This window comes from Mirounga angustirostris, unplaced genomic scaffold, assembly GCF_029215605.1.
Source record: "Mirounga angustirostris isolate CCGP_5_RB_7025 unplaced genomic scaffold, mMirAng1.0.hap1 SCAF_10, whole genome shotgun sequence".
Classification (NCBI taxonomy): domain Eukaryota; kingdom Metazoa; phylum Chordata; class Mammalia; order Carnivora; family Phocidae; genus Mirounga; species Mirounga angustirostris.
The window spans coordinates 99754127-99780971 of NW_026991718.1; the positions used below are offsets into that span (position 1 = coordinate 99754127).

At 37.5% G+C, this 26845-nt stretch overlaps 1 protein-coding gene and 1 long non-coding RNA gene across 13 annotated transcripts in view; one reads left to right on the forward strand and one right to left on the reverse strand.

The window, feature by feature from the left end:
* TASP1 (taspase 1) overlaps nt 1-26845 on the forward strand; it is a 303482-nt gene that overhangs the window by 129115 nt on the left and 147522 nt on the right. For 8 of the 11 annotated variants that reach the window (XM_064572806.1, XM_064572808.1, XM_064572809.1 and 5 more), the window contains 2 exons: nt 6372-6491; nt 12288-12366. In XM_064572806.1, coding sequence (XP_064428876.1) covers nt 6372-6491; nt 12288-12366 — 199 coding nt within the window. The remainder of the gene's footprint in view (nt 1-6371; nt 6492-12287; nt 12367-26845) is intronic. The other 3 variants (XR_010405771.1, XR_010405770.1, XR_010405772.1) reach the window with 1 other exon arrangement.
* LOC135361785 (uncharacterized) overlaps nt 7958-26845 on the reverse strand; it is a 72089-nt gene continuing 53201 nt past the window's right edge. For both annotated transcript variants that reach the window (XR_010405774.1, XR_010405773.1), the window contains exons 3-4: nt 8235-8293; nt 7958-8104 (exon numbers count right to left, since the gene is read on the reverse strand). This is a non-coding gene — a long non-coding RNA (uncharacterized LOC135361785). The remainder of the gene's footprint in view (nt 8105-8234; nt 8294-26845) is intronic.

The following is a 26845-nucleotide window of genomic DNA, read 5'->3' on the forward strand; positions in this document are numbered from 1 at the left end:
GATATATTCATCATAATACTTAAAACTGATATTTGTAATTATCGAGGTGTGTTCTCTAAGTATTTTGATCAGATGAATGCAATTTAATGATCTATCTAATATTATCTTAAGGACTTCATCAGACTTTCATTCTTAAATTCCTTAATTTTTATTTCAACTCCAGTGTGTCTTAGGTTTACTTTCCTTAACCAGTGGTTCATTATAAGTATAAAATAATTTTAATTGAGCAGCATATGAATAAGAATAAAAATGATTTAAAGCTGTATGAAACTACCCTTGTGGTTTTACTGTTCCGCTGTGTAATAATTTAAGTTATGAGTATATTCATCTGGTCTCTTCCATCATGTACACGTGCTCACTCAACATGCACACTGAGGCTCTCAAACTGTTCCATTTTGAAACAAAAAAATCCATAATTCATTATTTGAAATATCATTTTAAAAACCAAGATTAAAAGCATGGCTTTTTCTAAGTTGAATGTTGCAGGCCTCAGAACACTGTCTAGGTATTCTGCCATTTGGAAAACATTGTCTTTTGCTGTCTTTGAGGGTTTGGAATTTTTAGGTAATCCTCTGGAACTTTGTTATGGTATGAATTTATAATTAAAGCTGTAATGTAGATATATTAAAGCCTCTTAAAAGCATGGTTAACCCACTTTATTTTTATTTTGAGCTAAAAATGTTTCTGTTAACTTTTATTGAGTGATTTAAGGAATATATTACAATTCTTATATATTTTTTTCTCTGTTGTAGATATGTTTTACACTAATTTGTGTAGTGCTGCAAAGATATTTAATGCATACTTTTATTAAACAAAGAAAATTAAGGGTTATTTAAGAATAGACATCTTGACTGTAATTTGCAGAAACATCATTTATAGTATTGGGCATCAGAAGGGTGATTTTCTTTTTTTTTTAATTTTTTAATTTAAACTCAATTAGCAAACGTATAATACATCATTAGGTTTGCATGGAATGTTCAATGATTCATTAGTTGCATATAACACCCAGTGCTCATCACATCACGTGCCCTCCTTAATACCCATCACCCAGTTACCCCATCCCCCCACCCACCTCCCTTCCCATTCAGTTTTCCTTCCCAGAAGGGTGATTTTCCAAGGATAGAAGAAAAAGGTCATTGGGTGTTCTTATTTCCAAATTTTCCTTGGTTTCAGCCAAGCCAGATATACGAGAGTAGATAATTCCAACTAAATCATACTTTGTTTATACATACCTAATATACTTAATCCTTTAGTGGCCCCACTGTGGGGCTGGTTTGTAAGAGATAGACATGGAGCCAGATCTAGGTCTCTGGTAGCCAGAGCTAATTCCATGGTTAGAATACTCAAAGACATAAAGCTTTATGCTGCCATTAATGTACTGTCATGGAGGGCATAAGTCATATGCTTTTCTCAAGTGAAAACTCATGCCAGTTATAATCATGCTCATAAACCTAACAAAGGTGTATTATGAAGGTTTGGGATCTTTTACAAAAATGTATTTGTCTTTATTATTGTATTAAGTTAATTCCACCATATACTAGTTTCAGGATACACTTATCTATTTGATACTATTTTTGCATTTTAACTCTTTGATATTTGAGTAATTCTGTGTAGAAGAAAGACCAGGTTAATGAGATAAGTAACTGATAGATGATGTCTCTTGGCAGATTTCAGAGTTAGAACACAGATTAGAAGCATAATTTTCTCGTGGGAAGTACCTAAACTTTGTTTTAAGGGATTTATTCCTTTTAAAGTAGTAATGTGTTACTTAATTTAATTTTACAATAATTGTGTAATAGCCCTCTCCAGTTTGGAGCAGAGAAAAATAAAAACTTTTGACATTAAGCCCAACATGATTACTAATTTATTGGTGACTTGAAGAAAGTTTTATTTCAGTGTTTTCCATAACACATGCAATCTCTGTGCAAACTTTAGTTATTTATTATTTTCTTTTTTAAATTTTATTTTATTATGTTATGTTAATCACCATACAGTACAAAAAAAAACATTAGTTTTTTCCTCTTTTTAAAAATTTTTTTATTGTTATGTTAATCACCATACATAACATCATTAGTTTTTGATGTAGTGATCCATGATTCATTGTTTTCGTATAACACCCAGTGCTCCATGCAGTACGTGCCCTAACTTTATATACATGTGTTTATTATAAGGGTAACTATACAGTTTATACAATTGCTTTTTAGTCACAAAAATTTTATCAAAAAAGTAATGCAAATAGCATGTGTCAGTCTAGGACAATAGGTGCATGTGTACCTATGTGGTGCATGTACTTTTTAAAAAATTTTTTTAAAAATTTTATTATGTTATGTTAATCACCATAGGTGGTGCATGTACTTTTAAGTATTTATGGAGTGTAAGAGCATAATAGTAGCTCTATATAGTAACAGTCATTGTGTGCTTTTTAACCTTTCTAAGATTTCATTTCTGTAGAAATGAGTTCTGTGAAATTATTATGGCCAAAATACCAGAGTTTGTCTTTCACTCAATTTATCTACACTTCATAAAAATGCTTAAATATTACTTCATCATCCTTAAATTTGCCTTTCAGTATGTGAAATCTATGAACTAATTCTTGAATATTTATGAAGTAATTCTGATTTTTGCAGGTGTTGCAAGCCCTTAGGAATATTTAGCTTAATTTGGAACAGGATTCTCTATTTTTTACTTGATTTTTCATTTTTAAAAACCAAGTTACAGTAAATCCATCTACATATAATATTTTTGTATCTTTCTCTAGTAGTTTGGTTAGACATAAGAATAAGAATAAGGTTAGACATAAGAATCCTCAGAGTTTATGATATCCTGATTGAAGTGCTAAGAGAATTGTTGTGTAAGTAATGTATATCATTGTGTATACGTTATGTATCCCCTCAGTTAACATTCTGTTTTACAGAATGCTTGGGATTAGCAGTCACAGTTAATAAAGAACTAATGAATACCCTTTCTTGAATTTATTGTTGTTAAGGAAAGTATTTTATAGTTTCTGTTTATTTGTATGAGAGTTGTCTGTTTCTGAAAGAACCATACTTTAAGATACTTTACAGTATGTTCATTGTGGTATGATTATGGTGATACGTCACCAATTGATAGTTGAACCAGACAGAACTTAAATCTTTTATGCTAACATAATGTTAGTCTTAGGTGGTTTAAGTTTCTCCTTCAGCAGATTTGTGCCCATAAAATTATTTGTCTTAAAATGAATAGAGCAGATGGGTTTGGCTGATAATGAATCCCATAGGATGCTATCTTACCTTGTTTCTTAAGGTAGGGTCTGGGGATTGGCAACATCAGCATTGCTAGAGAGGTTGTTAAATGGAGAGTCTTGACCAATGCCAGAGTACTTAATCAAATCTGCATTTAACAGATTCTCAGAGGATTTGTGTATACATTAAAGTTTGAGAAGGCCTCCTGTAGAAGACATAAGACTTGGCATCTGGACAAGGAACAGACACTTCTGTATTGAGCTTGCAAGGGTATAAAGATTTAGGAATTATTTCTTAGAATAATGAAACAAATGTTCCCCCTTTAAAGTACATTTCTCTTTAGGATTATCCTTTTTTTTTTTTTTCTGGAATAAAATGTGTCTAATGCAGTTCTTTACTTTCATACTTTCATCTTACCTACTGAAGAAGATAAACTTTACTTCTTCCATACCAAATGAGCAAACTTAGTTATTGTTAAGTCTTCCCTAAGGTAGTGGCATCCTCTGGATTTGCATGAAACTGAATCTTGAGAAAGGAGATGGAAAACTGAGGCCCTGATGTTAGAATGGCCTTGCATGTATCATCACTTATTTTTCTTGTTTTTGTGATGCCAGGGATTCAGACGTACTTTATTTCCCCCTAACTGAAGACTAAGTATGCCCACATGTCTGCTGTGTGTAAAATCAAACAGTGGATCAGACTTTTCCTCAGAGAGTTTACAGTCAGGTTAGGGAACTCTCCTTGAAAGTCAGGCATTCTGCCACCTGCAGAGCTGTGGTATTCTGGGATATGGCCTAGACTTCCCCTGGCTGTGTTTAAAAGGGAAATAAAGCACTTATTTCAGGCAGCTACATGTTTTCTATTAAAGTAAGTAATGTCCTAGTGTATCAGTATATTTAAGGGGAGTTAGAATCTAAAGCAAAAACCAAAGAAATGTAAATGTCTAGATGTACCTTCTCCTAACAGACTTCATGTAATATTTGTTGAGGCATACTCTACCTCTGGATTTTTCAATTTGCTTGAAGTAAAGATCTTTTCCTTGCATTGTGTCTCCACTATTTCAGAACTCCCTTCGATGTTGTTCAACTTCTAAGGTGGCCCTAGGAACTCACTGACTTTTCTGGGGATTTCCTGAGTGTGTCATTTAAAAAACTTTTTAGCCAGGGATCCCTCAGTACAAATGAAGTCTTGCTCAGTAGTATGGGCAATAAACTACACAGGAGGAGGAGCGGGTCTTGTTGAGTCTGGGGTTGTGCCTGGCACTTTTATGCATTCTTGGGGGTGGGGGTGAGGGTGAGAATCTTGGGTTTTGGGGCACAGTTTAAAAACCAGTACTCAACACCCAAAAAACAAATAATCAAGTCAATAAATGGGAGAAGACATGAACAGACACTTCTCCAAAGAAGACATACAAATGGCTAACAGACACATGAAAAAATGTTCATCATCATTAGCCATCAGGGAAATTCAAATCAAAACCACATTGAGATACCACCTTACACCAATTAGAATGGCAAAAATTGACAAGGCAAGAAACAACAAATGTTGGAGAGGTTGTGGAGAAAGGGGAACCCTCTTTACACTGTTGGTGGGAATGCAAGTTGGTACAGCCACTTTGGAAAACAGTGTGGAGGTGCCTCAAAAAATTAAAAATAGAGCTACCCTATGACCCAGCAATTGCACTACTGGGTATTTACCCCAAAGACACAGATGTGAAAAGAAGGGCCCTATGCATCCCAATGTTCATAGCAGCAATGTTCGCAATAGCCAAACTGTGGAAAGAGCCTAGATGCCCTTCAACAGATGAATGGATAAAGAAGATGTGGTCCATATATACAATGGAATATTACTCAGCCATCAGAAAAGATGAATACCCAACTTTTACATCAACATGGATGGGACTGGAGGAGATTATGCTAAGTGAAATAAGTCAAGCAGAGAAAGTCAATTATCATATGGTTTCACTTATTTGTGGAACATAAGGAATAGCTTGGAGGACATTAGGGGAAGGAAGGGAAAAATGAAGGGAGGGAAATCTGAGGGAGAGATGAACCATGAAAGAGTATGGACTCTGAGAAGCAAACTGAGGGTTTTAGAGGGGAGGGCAGTGGGGGGATGGGTTAGCCTGGTGATTGATATTAAGGAGGGCACATACTGCATGGAGCACTGGGTATTATATGAAAACAATAAATTGTGGATCACTACATCAAAAACTAATGATGTATGGTGACTAACATAACATAATAAAATAAAATTTAAAAAAATAAAAAAAAATAAAAACCAGTATTCTAGAGTGAGAACACTGCAATGACTTCTGTTAACCTAAAGACCTGCAGTAGCCTCCCTTGTTAATATACACAAGGAGATGTTTTTTTATGAAACTTTTTCCTGTTTTCTTTAATTCTGATTTTTATCCAGGATTGTAAGGTTTGATTGTCTTGCACAGGTGACCCAGAAATCTTTGAGGTAGGAGACAGCTGCTTATAGTCAATACGTGTGAAAAGCCTTAAGTTTGTGGGACTTGGGACAAGACACAGAAACACAAAGATGCCTCCCAGGAATGTATAGTTTTCTGTTATATAGTTGGCAAGCTCATTATTAATACGGCAGAGAAAGGAGGTGGCCATCAATTTCTCACAAGCAAGGAATTGTAAAAGAAAATTATAGCATAGTATACTTTCAAGATTGTGACGGCCATTCTCTTTATTGTGCTGAGTATATTACTTTTAGAAATTTGTATATAATATTTTTAAAAATACTAATAATTGCATTTATTGGCTCACTTATGCCATAGATCTTTTCACTCTTACAGATTTTCAATCATGAACTTAAAACTGGAGATTAAGGGGACACTGTGCTACACTATTTTATATTAGATGGTGTTTTTTCTTTCTCTCTTAGGCATGCTAGGCTTATTATTAGAGAAAAGCAATAAGACACCTTTTGCTCAGGATTTTTAGGTAGAAAATACATTTTGACTTGAACAGGGTTTTAGTGGCAACTGGATAATAGATGGTTTTAGGAGTTTGCTGAATTATGTATGATTTATGAATTGTGAATTATGTATGTATTGAGAAGTGCTATGTGGTCATATCGAATTGTGACACCCCGTGCTCAGTGAGTGCTCATGCCCTGTTCGCTCTCCAGGAGAATGACTCAGGCACTTTGGACACAGTGGGCGCTGTAGTGGTGGACCACGAAGGGAATGTTGCTGCTGCTGTCTCCAGTGGAGGCTTGGCCTTGAAACATCCAGGGAGAGTTGGACAGGTAAGTAATTATGGGGTTTTTAAACTTGCTTTTCAATTTAAAACACGGAATTTTCTAGCTCACCATTTTTTTAAGCCAGCAAAACATTTTTTCTTTTGAAAAAAAAAAAAAATTACTGTGAATTTTTTTTTTAACATTGACGTAGTACAAGTGAGCAGGTACCTTTTCCAGATTCTAAAAAACCTCTCTCATAGTAATAGAGTTCTTTTTTTTTTTTTTTTAAGATTTTATTTATTTATTTGACAGAGAGACACAGTGAGAGCAGGAACACAAGCAGGGGGAGTGGTAGAGGGAGAAGCAGGCTTCCTGCGGAGCAGGGAGCCCGATATGGGACTCGATCCCAGGACTCTGGGATCATGACCTGAGCCGAAGGCAGACGCTTAACGACTGAGCCACCCAGGCGCCCCCATAGTAATAGAGTTCTTATTGATCTTTAAAATCAGTAATACTATGTTTTGTTACTTCCAACAGGCTGAGTGTTGGGTATTTAGTAGACATTAAAAAAAAATGAGTTGATCTTCATTTTCTTTCTTTGCAAATGTCATTCTCTTTAGGAGTAAACACTATCTGACTATATTGTTGCTTGCTTTTTAAGTGGGAAATGATTTTAGAGTTACATTGTGTATTTCCTCCATTCAAGGAATAGAAATTTTGACGCTCTAAATCCCTCTTCTGATTAAGCATTTTAGCTATTTTATAGACTAACCAGTATTTCAGGTCACCAAGACATGATGATACCACGCACGTAATCTAATTTATGTGTAACTGGCATATTCCCAGTTCACTTGCTCATCTTCACCACTCCTCCTTCCCCCATCTCCAAACTTTAGTTTTGTACTGAGAATATTTCACAATCCATTTGATCTAGTAAGCTTTCTGAGCACAAACCAATTTGGTACATTACTTATGGGATTAATAAATATTTGTTGAGTGAACTAATGATTCCTGGAGTCTGTAAAGTAGTTGCAAGGGTTGTGCTTAAGCTGAGTACTTAGCTCTCGTGTTACGTGCAGAGCACTGCTTGGCGTACTCTGTATACTTTGTCCCTCACATTTGAAAAAAAGTGGGTATCACAGTTACCTTGGACATAGTGGTTAATGAATGCTTGGAGCAGAGTAATCTGATTCATGGAGGACATCTTTGCAAAGCTCCAAGTGATATTCCCTGATCTGCCCTTTATAGTGTATAAGCCTCTCACAATGCCATGGGGGGATGGGGTAGGGAAGAATAATTAATTTTGTGCTACTCTTTGCCTGCCATACAGGGGGATTTATGGGGAATGATTACTCAACATGTGTACAATGCTTTGAAGTCATTATAAAAAGCCTTTGTCTGGTCATGGTGTTTTTCCACATTATAAAGCCCTGTGTATTTGTTAAGTTTGGAATAAGAACCAAGCTTGGCATATCAGATTTGGATGCCTTGGTAGAGAAGGAGAGAGAAAAACCAGCATAGCCGCCTTCGTTGACTTGCAATTCCCATGACTTTCTCACTGGTTTTTTTTTGTTTGTTTTGGTTAGTAAAATAGCAACAACAGAACCAAGGATAGTTCTGGACTATGTTAGCAGGATATTACGTTGAACAATCTTGAAGCCATTCCACGTGGGACTGTCCTGGAAAAAGAAATACTTCTGTAAAACTTAAACATACTGATTTTGCCCCTCTTAGCTAGTTTATGAAGACACAGTTTGTGAGAGATAAAAATCAGGAAAGGGCGTGGTGGATAGGAGTAAAGGTACTTACCAGGAAAATGCATTTGCTTAATTGGATTATATTGCTTGGATAGAGGAGATGTAATAAGCCTAGAAATATGAAAGCATCAGTTGACAGTAAGAAACCATTCTTCTTGATGATCAAGAGGGAAGAAAACAAAATATACAAAATATTGAAAATAATGACTTTTTAAATGACTTTTTAAAAAATATGCTAAAATTAGATGCTTTTAAATACATTTTAAATGCACAAGTGAAATGTTAAAAAGTCTTAGCATATTACTCTGCTCTAGACATATAATAACAACTGTTCAGATGGTGAAGTGGCATTTGAATTAGAATTTATTTTCTTGGCTTACCAACAATAGTTAGAATTTACAACTGGGACATGAGAAAGGAATTATTACATTCCACTCTCCCTCTACCTGCAACTCAGCCCCACATAAGTACACAGTTGAGTTTAGTGGTTAAGAGTGTGAACTTTGGATTCAGGTAGACCTTTAGTCTAATCTAACCTCTCCCTTACTGTAAACAAGTTGTTCAATGTCTTTAAGCTCCACTTTCCACAACTGTAAAATGGGTATAAATAGTTACCTTAGAAGATTAAATGATGTAGTATATTTAAATTGCTAGTCACAGTTCCTCATAATATAGCTATATTATTAGCTATAACTACTGTTTATTAATCTCTTGCTATGTGCAGCAAATGTGTTCATTCATGTGATCCTACAGCAACATTATGAGGTGGGGGTTTTTGTTATGCTCATTTTATAAAGGAAAACAAGTCCCAAAGAAGATTAAATAATGATAATAATAATAATATTTATATAATCTATTTTTACTGAATGTTAATACCTTTGTTAAATGTTAATGAAGTTTTACTACTGAAAAGAAGGAAGCTTATTTTTATTTTTGTTTTTGTTTTTTTTTAAAGATTTTATTTATTTATTTGAGACAGAGAGAATGAGAGACAGAGAGCATGAGAGGGAGGAGGGTCAGAGGGAGAAGCAGACTCCCCGCTGAGCAGGGAGCCCGATGCGGGACTCGATCCCGGGACTCCAGGATCATGACCTGAGCCGAAGGCAGTCGCTTAACCAGCTGAGCCACCCAGGCGCCCTTATTTTTGTTTTTTAAGGTCTGCTTAAGGTTGTTATTTTTTTAAAAAGACTTATTTATTTATTTTAGAGAGAGAGAACGGGAGGAGGGGCAGAGGGAAAGAGAGAAGCAGACTCCTTGCTGAGCACAGAGCCTGACGGAGGGCTCTGTCTCACCATCCTGAGATCATGACCTGAGCCAAAATCAAGAGTCGGATGCTTAACTGACTGCGCTACCTAGGCGCCCCAAGCTTGTTATGTTTTATCCAAAGAAATGATAAGAGAGGGACATCTTCTTTTATCTGGCGTATCACTGTCTCAGCTCAACTGATTTCAGAAGATTAAGAAGGAAGACAACTTTAGAACATGAAATTGAGGAGAAGTAGTATAAGGGGAATTTGCTTAGAGAGAAGAAACAAAGAGTAAGTCTTCTTTCTTTTCTAAAAAAAAAAAAAAGAAAAAATGACCTCCTTTAGGTTTCTTAGAGGTGTCCTTGTAGTCCTATTTGCTATTTTTGGGTGCAGGCTCCTGGTCAAGATAATTGTGGGGAATGGAAAGGACAGTGGACTAATGTCCAGGGTTTTCAGTGAAGGAAGAATAGGCCCTTCCCCTCAGGTTGCATGTTCTCTGAGGCTTTGGCTCACCTAGCACCTGTCTCAGGTAGTACCAGTTGAATGGCATATCCCACAAGTTTGCCAGTGTGGTCATGAAATCCATGTGCTGAATCCCTTCTGTAGGGCTTTCAGTTCCCACTCTGACACAACAATCTTGTGTATTTTAGAAGCATGGTGTTTTCAAAGGCTGTAATAGATTTTCTACTGTTTGCCATATTGGGAATGTTGTACTGAGTTCTTGGTTCTACTTATAAGAAAGCTATTGTCAGTGACAACTGGGGATGGCAACTCTGGGTCACATGAGCATGGAATACTTCATCTCCAATTATCCTGAACTTTGGATTATTTCTCAAGGAGGGTGATTGGGGAAGTAGGGTGTGTGTGTGCATCTCAAAGTCTTGAGGAACAGTTCACAAATCTAGGATTATCTGAGTGAGAAAAGAGTAATCAGGGCACTCGGATAGCTGTTTTAAAAAATTTAGAGAACTTCAGCAGGGAGGGTAAAGTAATTCCAGAGAGTAGAACCAGGATTAGTGGGTGGAAGTTATGATAAAGCAGATGTTTGTTAAAAAAATCTAAGGAAGAACTTTTAGCCAAAGGCAAGTGTCCAAAAGGGGAATATGTTCCCTCATGAGGTATCGAGGTTCTTGGTATCAGAAGTGTCTGGGATATTTCATGGAAATTCCTGCTCTGGGTAAAATATTGAAGCAAATGAGTTCTGAAGTCCTTATAAAAAAGAATGGAATACTCTAGAAAGCTGGTCTGTCTGGTCACCATTCCCAGTCTTAACTTCTTCCCCCAGTCCTTAAAAGTGACCTCCTAGAAAAGAACAGTTACTGTTTTATGGGAATATCTTTTTCCTTCATCAGTCAGAAGTCATACTGAATACTTAGTGTATTGTAGCTTGTCGTCATCTTCGTCGTCGTCGTCGTCTTCTTCTTCTTCTTCTTCTTCTTCTTCTTTCTTCTTCTTCTTTCTTCTTCTTCTTCTTCTTCTTCTTCTTCTTCTTCTTCTTCTTCTTCTTCTTCTTCTTCTTCTTCTTCTTCTTCTTCCTTCTTCCTTCTTCTTCTTCTTCCTTCTTCTTCTTCTTCTTCTTCTTCTTCTTCTTCTTCTTCTTCTTCTTTTCTTCTTCTTCTTTCTTCTTTCTTCTTTCTTCTTCTTCTTCTTCTTTTTTTACTCAATAATATGTTTGGAGATCTTTTTAAAAAAATTAATTCTTTATTTTGAACCTCTGCAATGAATTCCACATTTTGCTGGGTCAGTGTTTAGCCTTTTATTTACTGATGGACATCTGTGCTTTCAGTTTTCCATTCTCACCAAACTTGTGGTGGTGAATATTCTTGAGCAGACTTCCTTGTATTTCTCTATGCTAGCTATCAAAGGGTTTTTCTAATTCTGCTTCTAACTTAGAACTGGAAAAGTTATCAGTTTCGGTTCCCCTCCCAAAGGCAGAGAAGTCATTGTGGATATTGAAGAGATGAATCCAGGCATTCTGGGTGGCATTATTAAAAACAAAATAGGGATGATTGTTATATTCTTTTATAAAACCATAGTAATTTGTGTTCTTGGTGGTTTCAGGCATATAAATCTGTTCTACTGTCTCATAAAGTAATTAGCTTGAATTGATTTTTTTGGCTCCTTTCTTTATAGCTGGAGAATCTGGCACGGTGGTGAGCATATGCTGGGCTCTTCGGTAGTAACTGTTTGCAGTTCCTTTTGTGCCATTTTAAGGGAGGCATGGCAGAAGCTCTTCTAAACAGGGTTTCTTAGAGTATGCCAGGAGGACCACCTGTATCCCAGCCCCCCTGGGGCCCTGGTTAATAATGCCAATTCCTTGGGCAACCCCCAGACTACTGAATCAGAATATCTGGGAACCACGGTCCTATCACCAAGCTTCTCAAGCAATTTGACATATACCTGGTTTGAGAATCACTATTTTAAGGCAACCACAATGATTTCAAGGAGCCAGAAGAGATGGAGTTTTTCCGAACTGACTGACAAACTACAATAGGGGAAAGGTTGTTCAAGGAAGGAAAAAACTACTGTTGATGAGAGTCTAAGAAACTTTCTTTTGCTATTTTCTGTTAATAGAAAAAAACTGTTGGTGAGAGTCTAGGAAACTTTCTTTTGCTATTTTCTATATAATAGAAAATTGCTATTTGCTGTTAATACAGTAGTTGAAAATATAGTTTAAAATGGTGTTAGAACCATTGTTTGGGTAGGTCTTACACAGTCTCTGGTATTATTTCCCAGTTGGTATGCATCATTATTAAGTCAGGCTTTATTAGATGGGTATGATTTTGTCTTCTTTTGAAAGCAAGCAATTACATATAATATTTCTGAAATACATTGTGTATCTGTTTTCTCTTTTCCCAGGCTGCTCTTTATGGATGTGGCTGCTGGGCTGAAAATACTGGAGCTCATAATCCCTACTCCACAGCTGTGAGTACCTCAGGTATTTGCTGCTTTCATGACCATTTTTCATAACTGCAACATTGTAGGTCATTTAATGATTGAAAACAATATTTTTATGTAAACATAAAGCATGTGCTGAGACACTGCATAGACAAGAGCATTTATGCATGAAAGATCTTTGATATGTAGGAGCTTTTAAGGATTGTTTCACAATATAAGTATCTCAGTGTAAATGTTTTGCTAACATTTCATTACAACTCTGGAGTTAACTATAACAGTTATATTTTTGATGTTTTTTTTCCTCTAGTGACTCATGATAGTGCCAAATTTAGATTACAAAAGATATAAAAGTAATAAGGTATTTCAAAAAGTTAGGTAATCTCTTGAGTAAAATGTTGGGGCAGAAAATATAAGGTATATTTCAAAATGTATATATATATATATACACACACATACACACACATACATATATATATATTTAAACTATTTATTTGAGAGAGAGAGAGAGAGGGAGAGTGCATAAGCATGGGGAGGGGCAGAGAGAGAAGGAGAAGAAGACCCCATTGCACAGAGAGCCCCCGTGTTCCTATCCCAGGAACCTGAGATGATGACCTGAGCCGAAGTCAGATGCTTAAGCGACTGAGCCACCCAGGCGCCCTCAAATTGTATATATTATGACATCTACTCCTATAACTACACTTTTAATTAAATGTAGGTCCTCTTTTTGTATCTGTGTTAGAAGTCATTATCATTCATCCTTTCTGATGGCTGAGTAATATTCTGTTGTATATATGTACCACATCTTTATCCATTCATCTGTTGAGGGCATCTCGGCTCCTTCCACAGTTTGGCTATTGTGGACATTGCTGCCATTTGCATTGACATGGATGGAACTGGACGGGATTATGCTAAGTGAAATAAGTCAAGCAGAGAAAGACAATTATCCTATGGTTTCACTCATATGTGGAACATAAGGAATAGAGTGGAGGACCACAGGGGAAGGGAGGGAAAACTGAATGGGAAGAAATCAGAGAGAGAGACATGAGAGACTCTGGACTCCGGGAAACAAACTGAGGGTTACAGAAGGGAGGGGGGTAAGGGGATGGGGTAACTGGTTGGTGGGTTAAGGAGAGCACATGTTGGGATGAGCAGTGGGTGTTATACACAACTAGTGAATCGTTGAACACTACAACAAAAACTTATGATATAGCCATTTTACATGGCTAATGGAACATAATAAAAAAATAATAAAAAGAATAATAAAAAAAACCCAAATCACATTACTACCAAAAAAAAAAAGGGCGCCTGGGTGGCTCAGTTGGTTAAGCGACTGCCTCTGGCTCAGGTCATGATCCCAGGGTCCTGGGATCGAGTCCCACATCGGGCTTCCGGCTCGGCAGGAGGCCTGCTTCTCCCTCTCCCACTCCCCCTGCTTGTGTTCCTGTTCTCACTGTCTCTGTCTCTGTCAAATAAATAAATAAAATCTTTAAAAAAAAAAAAAAAAAAAGGAAGTCATTCTCATTTAGAAATTTTGTGTGTGTGTGTGTTGGGGGCAGCTAATGGGCAGAATGGTTGTTGTCTGGATCCAGGTTTTCATATGCTTGTGCCAGGTGTACTTGAAGCCTTTTCTCTCAATGTGGTGGTATGCGTGGTTGACAAAATAATATTGGTTCATCCCCTTTGCTGTGTTATCTCTCAAATTACAGTCCTAGGCCTTTCTCCTTCATATCATCAGGCTTTATCAGGAGGATGGATATGGCTGCCTTTCCTTCCTTTCTTCAGTTTCTTGCCGCATTGGTTTCTGTATCACTATACTAACAAACCATCCAATCCAACCCAGCCCTATTTTCCTGCTTGCTCTTGACTCCGTGATCTCTGATACAGGTGTCTCTCTCCTTTCTATTATAGCATAGATCCTGGAACTCTCTTGGTTTGTCCTGCTCCTCTGATCTGCTCCATCCTGGCCTTCTTCACAGACTCTTCCCATTGCTACCAACTCCAGGGTTGGGCCTCTCTTAGCTTTTCTTCATTTCACTATATGCTTTCTCATGGTGATTTGGTGTTATTGCTGTTCTCAAGATCTTAGCAGTAATCTCTTATGGTATTTGCTTCCATGTCTATCTCTTCTGGACTTTTCTTTCGAGGGCCACATGAGTTTTTTCTGATTTCCTGTTGGACATGTCCCTCTGGGTATCATCTGTGCATATCAGATTCAGCAGGCTCAACGAAATACCTTATTCATTATTCCCATCCTTTGGCTACCAAATTTCTCCTGTGTTCCCTCTCTCTTTTATTGCCATCACTATCCTATTCTTTGCTCAGACTTGACCTCTTGGTACCATTTTCATATTTGTGGCTTCTGTCCATTTCTTTGCATCAGTGGAAAAAATAATTGTGTGCCACTGACCTATCAGGTGAAGTCCAAACACAAATCAATGTTGAACCTTAACCATACTAATTATAATTGGCAAAAAATTGATTTTCATTCTTTCACTTTTGAAGAGATGAGTATAATATAAAATATGAGTTAATTTTTTAAAAAGATTTTATTTATTTATTAATTGAGAGAGAGAGAGAGAGAGAGAGAGAGAGAGACAGTGTGCGCCAGCAAGCTGGGGGAGGAGCAGAGAGAGAGGGATAAGCAGACTCCACACTGAGCATGGAGGCTCGATCACATGACCCTGAGAACACGACCTGAGCCAAGACCAAGAGTCAGACACTTAACCGACTGAGCCACCCAGGTGCCCCAATATGAGTTAATTTTTAATTTAATATTGGTGGCACATGAAAATCTCTATGCATAATATTTAGGAATTAGCTTGTGCACAAATTAAGTATGGCCTTATGTCTATAGAAAATTGTGGTATTTGAACAAACAGAAGTCTAAAATAGATAATTCATTGTTTCATTTTTATTTTCCCAAAGTAGTATTAGTTATCATATGTTGTTTTGACTTTATTTTTGGTCAATATGTTATTTAGTGAGTTGGTTTGTCATCGTTAAGTGTTACTTCCATGTCTAGACATTTGGAGACCTAGATTCTACTTTAAGTTGAAATCCTGAAAGCTGCCTGACTGTCATTTCGGAAAAGAAATTCAATCTCTTTGGGATTGTCCACCTTTCTCCTTTTTTAAATTGGTGATATGGAAGTTGGAATAGGATCACATTTCATTGATTTGGTTGTGTTAAGAATGCATTGGGTGGGTAAAGCTAAAATTGTAAAATTAAGGTCTTTTTCCCTTCCCCTTGCATATTGCCTCCTTTGCACATCTTGCATCAACTGAAGATAGTTTCACATGGCTAAAGATAAATTTAGGTTTCTAGTTCATGACATCCAGTGAGTGCAGCTTTTAAATTTGGATGCCCAGTTTGTCATGTTATATCCTCTGAAGTTTAAGGACTAACAATTATCAGCCCCCATAACCTGAGGATAATAGAGCAAGTCTCCGGTTCCTTCCATCCCTGGGACTTTGTGTGATTGCTTCACTCTTGTTTCTCCTGGGGCTGTTGATTTGAGGTTGACAATGGAAACACATGGCAGAGTTGGGTGACCAAGTCAGAAGAAATGTGGTGCACAGAATTTTGCAATTGTTTGGCCAAACTAAAAAAAAAACTGGTGCTTTAGGCTGTTGCAGAAGATTTAGAGACCTGGCCTACATTTTATGTTTATAGTTCTTGGAAGGTAATAATTGAAAGGCAGAGGGAAGATAGTTATGGTCAAGATAGGGCTCTCCCAAGGCCAGAGAGGCAATTTGATCATTAGCCTCAGGGATAAACTCCAGCATCTTGTTCTCATCACTGGGTGGGAAGGAATGAGTGGGGAGTGGGGAAGAGAGTAGTGTGGCAGGAGCTAGCTATGCAAACTCTGACTAATGTTCTGGCCCCATGGAAATTTGTCTAGCTTGGAAGGCAGTAGAGTATATACAGGGGTTCTTGTGCAGACTCTTTCGCTCACTGGCTGTGACTTGGCAAGGGTTATTTGTAAACCAAGAATATCTACCTTAATATCTGTGAGTACTGAATGAGTCGACATATGGAAGGCAGTTAGCATACTTCTTGGCTCAGAGTAGTGGTTCAATACTTAACAATGTGTCATTGAATCTAAGTCACTATCTTTTATAAAATACACCATTATTTTAAAAAAATTGGTTGATTCATATTTTTTTTATTGTGGTAAGAATACAAGATACAGTCTATTTTCTTAAATCTTTTAATGTATAACACAGTATTTTTAACTTTAGGCGCAAATTGTACAACAGATCCCTTGAACTTTATTCATCTTGCATTACTGAAACTTATTTATTTATTTATTTATTTATTTATTTATTTATTTATTTATTTATTTATTTGAGGGGGGTGGGCAAAGGGAGAGGGAGAGAGTCTCCCAGCATGGAGCCTGATGTGGGGCTTGATCTCACAACCCTGAGATCATGATTTGAGCCAAATTCAAGAGTTGGACACTTAACTGACTGAGCCACCCAGGTGCCCTAAAACTTCATTAATATCAACTCCCCATTTCTCCCTTCCTCCAGCCCCTGGCAATCACCATTCTACTCTTTGCTTTTGTGAGTTTGACTATTTTAGGTTCCTCATAGAAGTGGAATCATGCAGTATCTGTCCTTCTGTGACTGGTTTATTTCACTTTGCATAACGTGCTTGAGGATTATCCATGTTGTATATGGAGGGCTTTCCTTTTTTAAGGCTGAATAATATTCCATTATACATATACCATGTTTTCTTTATCCATATATCTGTTGATGGGCATGTAGGTTGTATCTACATCTCGGCTATTATGAAAAATGATGCAGTGAACATGGAGGTACTGATGTCTCTTCAAGATCCTGATTTCAGTTCTTTTGGATAAATACCCAGAAGTGGAGTTGTTGGATCCTATAATAGTCCTATTTTTAATTTTTTGAGGAACCTCCATACTGTTGTTGGTAGCAGCTGTTCCATTTTACAATCCCATGAACAGTGTACAAGACTGTGAATATCTTTACATCTTCACCAACCTTTATTATCTATTGTCCTTTGGATACTAGCCATTCTAACAGGTATGAGGTGATGTCTCATTGTGATTTTGATTTGCATTTTCCTGATGATTAGTGAGGTTGAACACCTTTTTATGTACCTGTTGGTCATTTGTATGTCTTTGGAGAAATGTCTATTCGAGTCCTTTGCTGATGTATTAATCTTACTATTTGTTTTTCTGCTATTGAGTTGTAGGAGTTCCTCATGTCTTTTGGATATTAACCCCTTATCAGATATATGGTTTGTAAATATATTCTCCCATTCTGTAGGTTGCTTTTTCATTTTGTTGATTATTTATCTTGTGCAGAAACTTTTTAGCTAGATGTAGTCCCACTTACCCATTTTTGCTTTTGTTGCCTATATGTTTAGTGTCATATCCAGGACTAAAATATACCAATATAAGATACATATACTAAGCGGGGGTGGGGGGGAAGACTGCCAGTTATAGAATGACACACTTCTTTCTCATCACTCTTAACACATGGTTGTTGCTTTACAAGAAAATACAGAATTTGGGGGTATTCCTCCAACAAGAAGTATTTGCTGCACTGATAACAATGTCAGGCTCCATTGCTATTTCCATGCCTTCTTATGCTCATAATTACTTTTTGTTTCAATTCTGTATCATACTGTAATACTTTTGAATACATGGTAAATGACAATTAAACTCAAAACTTGTAGTTCCAACATGGCACATAACTCAACTGAAGGGTCAACAACAGGAAGGCATGGTCGCTATGTTATAGCTGCAGCCTGGAGAGCAGTCACAGGAGGATGCCATCAATTATAATGTACGGACTGATTTCAGAAAATTTTGAATGTGGAAAAAAATATACTTTAGAATAGATAAATTTTAATAAAAGCTTTTTTTATTCTCAGCTTTGTGTGTGTGTGTGTGTGTGTGTGAAAATAACAATTTATTTTAGGCTTTCTTAAGCACTGACATAAGCTCTTGAGAAAAGGGGATCTGTGGGTATATTTGTGTTTCCTGAGGCCTGGCACAGGGCCTTGCACTTAGTAAGTGCTTACTAGACAAATTAAAATTAAGACAAATGATTATTATAATCATCAACATTGCCAAGAGACTGGAACTTAATTATTCCAATCACTAAAAAGAAAGTATAATCATGTAATGTGATAGAGGTGCTAATTATTGCTACAGTGGCAATCATATTACAATATATAAATGTATCAAATTAACAAGTTGTACACCTTAAATTTACACAATGTTATATGTCAAATATATTTCATTAAATGAAAGAAATGTGCGTGTGATTCTTCCCTCTTATAGAAGGATGGATGTCATTTCAAAAAGATTATTCACCATGGAATTTCTTTAAATAGTACTTTAAAATTTGATTTAATTTGCCAAAGTCAGAATCACACATAATTTTTCAGTAACACATCAGATGCATAATGTCAGATACATCTGTGGTCTTTTCTGGCTATGGAAAGGAAGAGCAGATTGAGGATTAGAAGATCAGAAGGAAGAAAAAAGAAGGAGATTAAGTTTATGCTCTGATTGACCTTAACATTGGTATGCTGTTACTTGTCTGTGCAGTATGTTTTTTTCTTTAAGAGAAACAGTGAGTCCAGGGGTTATATGGCAGCTGACTGGAGTTCAGAAGACACAGGCTTCAGTCCCCCTTCCTTAAAGTATTTTGGCAAGAAGAAAGCTCTGCTACTTGGTTTCTGGTATGTGGCCCAGTGATTTCTGATTTTGTAGGTTCTTTGATTTTCCAGGTTTGGCTCTGGATAGTTCTGGAACCCTGAGGGTGGTGATGATGTGGCTGGCCATGGCTTGCCAGGAGTAGGTTCAAAGGTTGGGGTGATAAAAAATGCAAAAAATGAGACCAGGCTTTTGCCTAAATATTTGTGAGCCAGTGATTCTGAGCCAGCCCTCTTCCTCAAGGGCTGGGAATTAATGTTACCCTTCCTTGGTTCTTTAACCTAACAAGCAGCCACAAGTCTTCCTCTGCCCTTTTGTGGGAGATTGTCTATTAAGTCTGTGCTGTAAACCTTGTCCCCAGGGACTTTTGTCAGAGGTACAAAGCAGCCACATCCAATCCAACAAGAAAATGTATTCTCTCTAAATATATTTACAGTCCGTTACTTCTTAGCACCTCCACTGCTACCAATAGATTCAAAGTGCTATCACATTTAATCTGGATTCTTTCAGTAGCCCCCTAGCTGATACCTTGTTTTTTGCTCTTTTGTTTCATTATTCAGTTCTCAACACAAGAGTTGGTGTTCTAACCTGTCAAAATCATGTCATACTTCTTTGAACTGTCCAGTCACTTCCCTTCTGACTCAGAGGAAAAGCCAAAGTCCTTATGAAGGGCCTCTGAGGCTTGATATACCTGTTCCCCACTTTCTTCTCAGACTCCAACTCTTGCTTTTCCTTCCTTGCTCATTCAGTTCCAGCTACATTGGCTGCTTTACTGTACTTTAAACATGCCATGCACACTACCACCTTAGGACCTTTGCCTTCCTTTCCTGTTAGCTCTCTGCCCTCAGTAGCTGAAGCTGCTGCCTCCCACTTCATCAGCTCTTTATTCAGGTGGTTCACCTTCTTACTGAGATCTTTCCTGACTACCCTATTTAAACATGTAAATTTTCTCAGCCAACATTCCCTATTCTCTTTCCATGTTTTATTTTTTCTCATAGTATATATCATTATCTAATTTTATATCTTTCATTTATTTATTTTTATTTTCTACCCTGCTTTACTGGTAAACTCCATGAAGATTGGGATTTTCATCAGTTTTCTTCACTGATACGTGGATGGTACTTATCAGGTAGAGCCTCTGATGATGTTTGTTGAATGAATTGAATATGAACAAATAAATACACTGGGGTAGTGTCTTAGCTTGGGCTACTATAACAAAATACCATAGACTGTGTGGTTTAAACAACAGACATCTATTTCTCATAGTTCTAGAGACTGGGAAGTCCAAGATCATGGCACCAGCAGATTCGGTTCCTGGTGAGGGTACTCTTTCTGGCTTGCAGACAACTGCCTTTTTGCTATGCCCTCATATGGCAGAGGGAGGGAGAGAAGAAGGGAAGGAGAGAGAGATGGAGTGCTCTTGTGCCATCCTTATGACTTCATCTAACCCTAATTACCTCTCCCCAAATACCATCATGTAGGAGATAAGGGCTTCAACATATGAATTTGGTGGGGGCGGGGGGGGGGGGTGGCAGCACAAACAATTAGTCCATAACAGGCGAAGTGAGCTAGGTCAAGCCCAGATGATTCAGGCCTGAGAGGAAGGTAAGGGAAGTGTTGAGAGTGGTTATTCTGGTGAGAATGGAAGATGCTTAAATAGAGGGGTAAGTGCAAGGTATGTGGAGCCTAATTTGGGGTCCTAGATGGCCTTGACTTAGTATTTAAATTTTCTTTTGTATGAAGTAGGGATCTTTTTGATTAGGGACATGCTCATGCTTTTGGAAGATTGATAGATCTTTCACCTCTGAGATTGTTCAATGGGAGGCAAAACTGGTCAACAAGTTAAATATATTGCTGTTAGTTCTACTGAGTTGGAATCCAGACTCTTCAGCCCACTCTCGTTCCTTTATCTGCCTTATTAGGCAGTGCTATTCCTGTTGCATAATCTTGTTACACTCAAGAAGAATCTTCGGGGGCTCAGGGTAATGAACAGCTACTTAAGCTGAAATAATTTGGTATGTAATATGTAGGGTTGGGAATCATGCCATGAGAAATCTTTTTCTGTGAATTGTAACTTCTAGATGTGAGCATAGATAAAACCCTGACATTATCATCTTAAAAGCACTTGACTCTTTGGACCATTTGGTTGGGGTGGGGCAGGGAAGAAATATTGTTCATTTATAGATAACAGAGTATTTAAACTACCAGCACATTTCTAAGAACTAAAGTAATTATCTGGGATGGGAATTCTATTCTGAGACTGTTGCTTATTCTAATTATGTCACTTCATATCTGATGAACTATTAATATATTATTTCCTGCTTTTTACATAAGTAAAGTCACTGATGTTTCAAAATAAAGTAGAATTCTGAATTATGCTAGGTCATTTCCTAGGAAACCAGTTCAGTATGACAGCTTTGGTTATCATGTATCTTAGAGGTCTTAAATGAATGGATTTTTTCCTAATTGTGAAAACATATGCTCATTGAAAAGAATTTGGAAAATGAAACTGATAATTTTGCCATCCTGTTGTAGGCAGTATTAATATTTTTGGTAGATAAAACAAAAACGGCAAAACTGTTCAGCTTGTGTTATGCTTTGTTTATTTAATATTGTATAATGAAAAATGTGTCATTAAATCTTTTTTGAAACATAATTTTAAGGGATATGAAGGATGTCTTTTCATGCATACATGAGTGCAGGTATTTTGCTCTTATGTAAGATGACTTGTAATTGCTCTCATGTTATAAAACAGTACCTATTTTAGAGGCTCTTATCCTGTGCTATAGTCTGGGAATGGTAAAGGAGAAGTCATGATGTTCTGTGTCCTAAAAGGGCATGAAATCTATGTCCATACTTGATAGTATAGGGAAGTTTCCTATTGCCAGTATAGAAATATGTTGATATGTTGGATATACTAAAGGCTTGCTAGTCCTGAACGGAGTTCTGCTGCATCCATTCTCCTAAGGAATGCATACTACTGTGCCCCCCAGAAGGTCACTTGCAGGCACCTCCGTGCACCTAATGCGTTGACTGTTGCTGCTGCCATTAATACATCTTGTTTCCTGTCACACACCTTTCCCTCAAATCCTGCCCAAACCAGTTGCCTTTAAGTTTAGCTTACCCATCACACTCATATACTCACTGAAATGTCTCCAGCACCCTAGAAGAGCTCAGGACATCATGAAGAATAGTAAATATTTCTTTGAAAGAGACTATTTAGAGTTGGGTTATAGTGGATCAGGTGAGCCCCAAGATGTTCTTTTTGATGTTTGTACTTTCTTAGATTTCTTTTTTTTTTGCCAGATACTTATTTTGCATTGCTTTGTTGTTGTTTTCTGAAAGAACAGACTTCTAATTTTAAAACAGAAGGTGAAGAAATGGTAGAAACAGAAGCATAAGATCAAGTGATGGGTTAAAATGCCAGTGCTGTGATCCTTAATGTAATTCTCCCTTTGATTGTTCTCACTTGAAAGAATGCCTTTTCCTTCCTATTGTCGACTACTACCTGCTGTCAGTTGGAGAGGGAGTAAGTCGAGCAACTTGTCAAAGGCTTTCTAAGCTCCCTTCATATGGTTCGCAGAAACAGAGCTGGATTTTCATTTCTTCTTTCATTCAACAGGAGTCCCTTTCATGTTTGAAAATTGAAAACGCGTGTTATTCAGTGTGGAGCGAGGATGTGTGTGCCCTCTGGCACACCTGTTTCTAATTTCCTGACTTGAAAGCATAACCCATCAAAAGGAGCAGAAAAACAATTTCTTTCTGACACGCTGCTTCGTGCTCCTTACTGGACTGAGGGCCTTCGTGGCTTTGCCATCTTAGTTCCCTCTGTAGAAGGTTCTTGTTAGAGGCAGAGTTCACTCAATATAAGCAGTGCCTTTTATAGCACAGAGCCATTTTTGGTATTATTTTGTTGTGGTGGTGGTTCTTTTCAGCTCAGGAAATTTACTTGAAATAAGATTTATTTAAAAAACACAAAAAGGTCTTTAAAAATCTTAAATATTAAACATAGCTGGGCAGTGTATGTTGGAACGATATATGTAAGCTGATCAGTGAACCAATTGGCTAGGAATAGGGTTTGGTTGAGCATACGAATGTTTAAATTCCAGAGTGCTGTTTAACATAAATCAAATATTTCCAACACACTACTTCAGATTTGTGTGTACTTTAAAGTCTTGCCAGCTTAAACGACTGTGAGGCACAATATGTTGACTTTGAGTTTTGTAAATTCATAATTTGTTGCTATGAAAGTTGTACATGGTATAACTCATCACTTTCTGAAGGTGCATAGTATGTCTGATGTTGGCAAGCTGTTATGAAAAAAAGTGATGCCCAGGGAATTCAGGGCTTTAGCTCTCAGATGCTTGAAGTACGGGTCTTTGGTTCCTCATAGGGTTTTTCCTGGATATTTTCAGCATAAGGTATATGGTGGTTCTTTAGACACAAACCTTGGTTTAGGCTTCCTATTTCTGAGAGTTGTTTAGGATAATAATCTTGATGATGTATCTTTAGAAACAGTCTTTCAGGCTATTTTTTAAAAAAATACCTATTCTTTTCACACTTTAGCTTGTATGAATCACCTGTTAAGAGGCATATTATGACCCAGTGGGTCTGGGAGGAGCTGGGATTCTGCATTTTTCAAAAGCTCCAAGGTGATGCCAGGGCTGCTAGTCCATAGATCATACTTTTAAGTAGTAAGGCAACATTTCGATGGGCAGAGTAGTGCTGTCCCCCAGCTGTGCCTTGCCTATAACTCTCATCCCATACAATTTACCAGTCTCTTCCCACATTGTGTTTTGGTGGATCAAAAGCTAAAGAGATCTGGTGTATATCCTAGACTCTAGGTATCCCTGAGAGTATTAACAGTGGAACAAGTTAACTTACAGGCCAGATATCAGTGGATAAGGGGCCACTGAGATAGGATCATTTTGCTGGCAGAAATGTTATTTATGTTTCCAGACTCTTCTGGGATGCACCTAGCACTAGCTGAGGTTCTTGTTGTAAACAGAAGTGGATAAAACAACTGCTAACTCTAAAAGGTGCTGATAGAGGGGTCAGAAAGACATAATGCTGAATCAAATGTGTTTTAACCAGTTCTGTCCATGGTGACTGGTTAATTTGGGCAAAAAGATTTACTGGCAAATCGTGGAGAAAAAATGGAGATAATGTAAAATGTAGAAACAGCTTGCATTTTTATTAACTTGTTACTGAATACATGTCACGGTTCTCAGTGAATCACAGCATGATTGAGTCCACAGTATAACACGTTGTGACCAAAGGATACCTTACATTTTTATTTTCAGAATGTTTTGTTCATATCATGAAAAAGTATATTTATTTGTGTGTTGTATCTGTCTTTTGTCTTTGATAAAAAAGATTTTAATAACCACTGGCTAGAAGAAAGCATGGATAGATGTTAAAAAATCTGAGTTAGATATGAAAGAATTAGAGACCTCATTAAAATTCTACAGTGGTATTTTAGGTCTGCATGTACCCACACTGAATGTAAGAGCAGGTTACATGCTGGAGGCAGTTTGGGGTGCAGGATATCATGGGTTTGGGAATCAGACTTGGGTTTGAATTGTAATGGAGGGAGGAGGTTAGAAGGGTATGTCCACCAGTGCCAGGGTCAGAACATCTTTTTTTTATGGAGGAGAGACAAACATATATGCTAATTATCATTGAGATTATCACTTTGTACCATTGCATCTCCTGTTGTCTGGGACTTAGTGTTGTATGTTTTGTAATGCTGAGGGATTCTGTTTACGCCCTTTCTTTCTTTCCATTCTAGCCCTACATGAGAATGTTTTCCTGGTTCTTTATAATACCTTGGTAAATTGTGTGTTGTAATCTGTCACATTAGTCTTTATTTACTAATGTTGGTGATGGAATAATAATGTGCTTGAATTCTGCTATGATGATATAGTGGTGTGTTCTCAGAAATACGAGAGTATTTGCCCCATGTAGCTAAGATGTAGGTAGTAAAATTCATGTCAGAGGACAATAAATATTTAAAATTTACTGAGCATTTGTTTCATCTGAGTCCTTCGTTATACTTAAAATTTAGATTTGCCTCTGTTTTACCTTTTAAGCTTTCATACTTATGCCAAAGTAAATTTAGTGGAATATAGAAATAAAATATTCTCAACTGAAATATTTGTCATACATTTGTCATATACATCTTCCCTTGTCTGATTTGTCTTACCTGCTTTTGACTTTGCTTCATATCTTAGCAGCAGTTCCTTCTTTGCAGCTTTTCACATCAGAATTATTTGTATCTGGGTATGGACTTGGGTTTGTGTACAGCTCTGGGCTTTCCTCATAACAACTTTTGCATATTAAATCCTGCCGATATCTTCAAGTTCATGGATAGTTCTTAGCAACTCACTGTGCGAATTGCACAGGTAAGTTTTATTATGATCTACAAAATAAACTTTTTTTTTTTTTTAAGATTTTATTTATTTGTGAGAGAGACAATGAGAGACAGAGAGCATGAGAGGGAGGAGGGTCAGAGGGAGAAGCAGACCCCCTGCTGAGCAGGGAGCCCGATGTGGGACTCGATCCCGGGACTCCAGGATCATGACCTGAGCTGAAGGCAGTCGCTTAACCAACTGAGCCACGCAGGCGCCCCCAAAATAAACTCTTAATATAAAGTCCTACTGTCAGGGCGCCTGGGCGGCTCAGTCCTTAAGCGTCTGCTCAGGACATGGTCCCAGGGTCCTGGGATTGAGCCCCACGTCGGGCTCCCTGCTTGGTGGGAAGCCTGCTTCTCCCTCTCGCATTCCCCCTGCTTGTGTTCCCTTTCTCGCTGTGTCTCTCTCTGTCAAATAAATAAATAAAATCTTAAATAAAAATAAAGTCCTACTGTCATCATTTACTTCATTTCTTTATTGCTGTCACTGCAACATAAACAACTTAGCACAATTTCTTTTTATTTTATTTTGTTTTGTTTTATTTTGTTATGTTATATTATGTTATGTTATGTTATGTTATGTTATGTTATGTTAGTTCCCATACAGTACATCATTAGTTTTTGATGTAGTGATCCATGATTCATTGTTTGTGTATAACACCCAATGCTCCATGCAGTATGTGCCGTCCTTAATACCCATCACAGGGCTAACCCATTCCCCCACCCCCCTCCCCTCTAAAACCCTCAGTTTGTTTCTCAGAGTCCATAGTCTCTCATGGTTCATCTCTCCCTCCAATTTACCACCCTTCATTTTTCCCTTCCTTCCCCTAATGTCCTCCATGCCATTCCTTATGTTCCACAGATAAGCGAAACCGTATGATAACTGACTTTCTCTGCTTGATTTATTTCACTTAGCATAATCTCCTCCAGTCCCATCCATGTTGATGTAAAAGTTGGGTATTCATCCTTTCTGATGGCTGAGTAATATTCCATTGTATATATGAACCACATCTTCTTTATCCGTTTGTCTGTTGAAGGGCATCTCGGCTCTTTCCACAGTTTGGCTATCGTGGACATTGCTGCTATGAACATTGGGGTGCATATGGCCCTCCTTTTCACTACATCTGTGTCTTTGGGGTAAATACCCAGGAGTGCGATTGCTGGGTCATAGGGTAGCTCTATTTTTTTTTTTAAGATTTTATTTATTTATTTGACAGAGAGATACACAATGAGAGAGGGAACACAAGCAGGAGGAGTGGGAGAGGGAGAAGCATGCTTCCCGCTGAGCAGGGAGCCCAATGTGGGGCTTGATCCCAGGACCCTGGGACCATGACCTGAGCCAAAGGCAGATGCTTAACCATCTGAGCCACCCAGGCGCCCCAAGGTAGCTCTATTTTTAATTTTTTG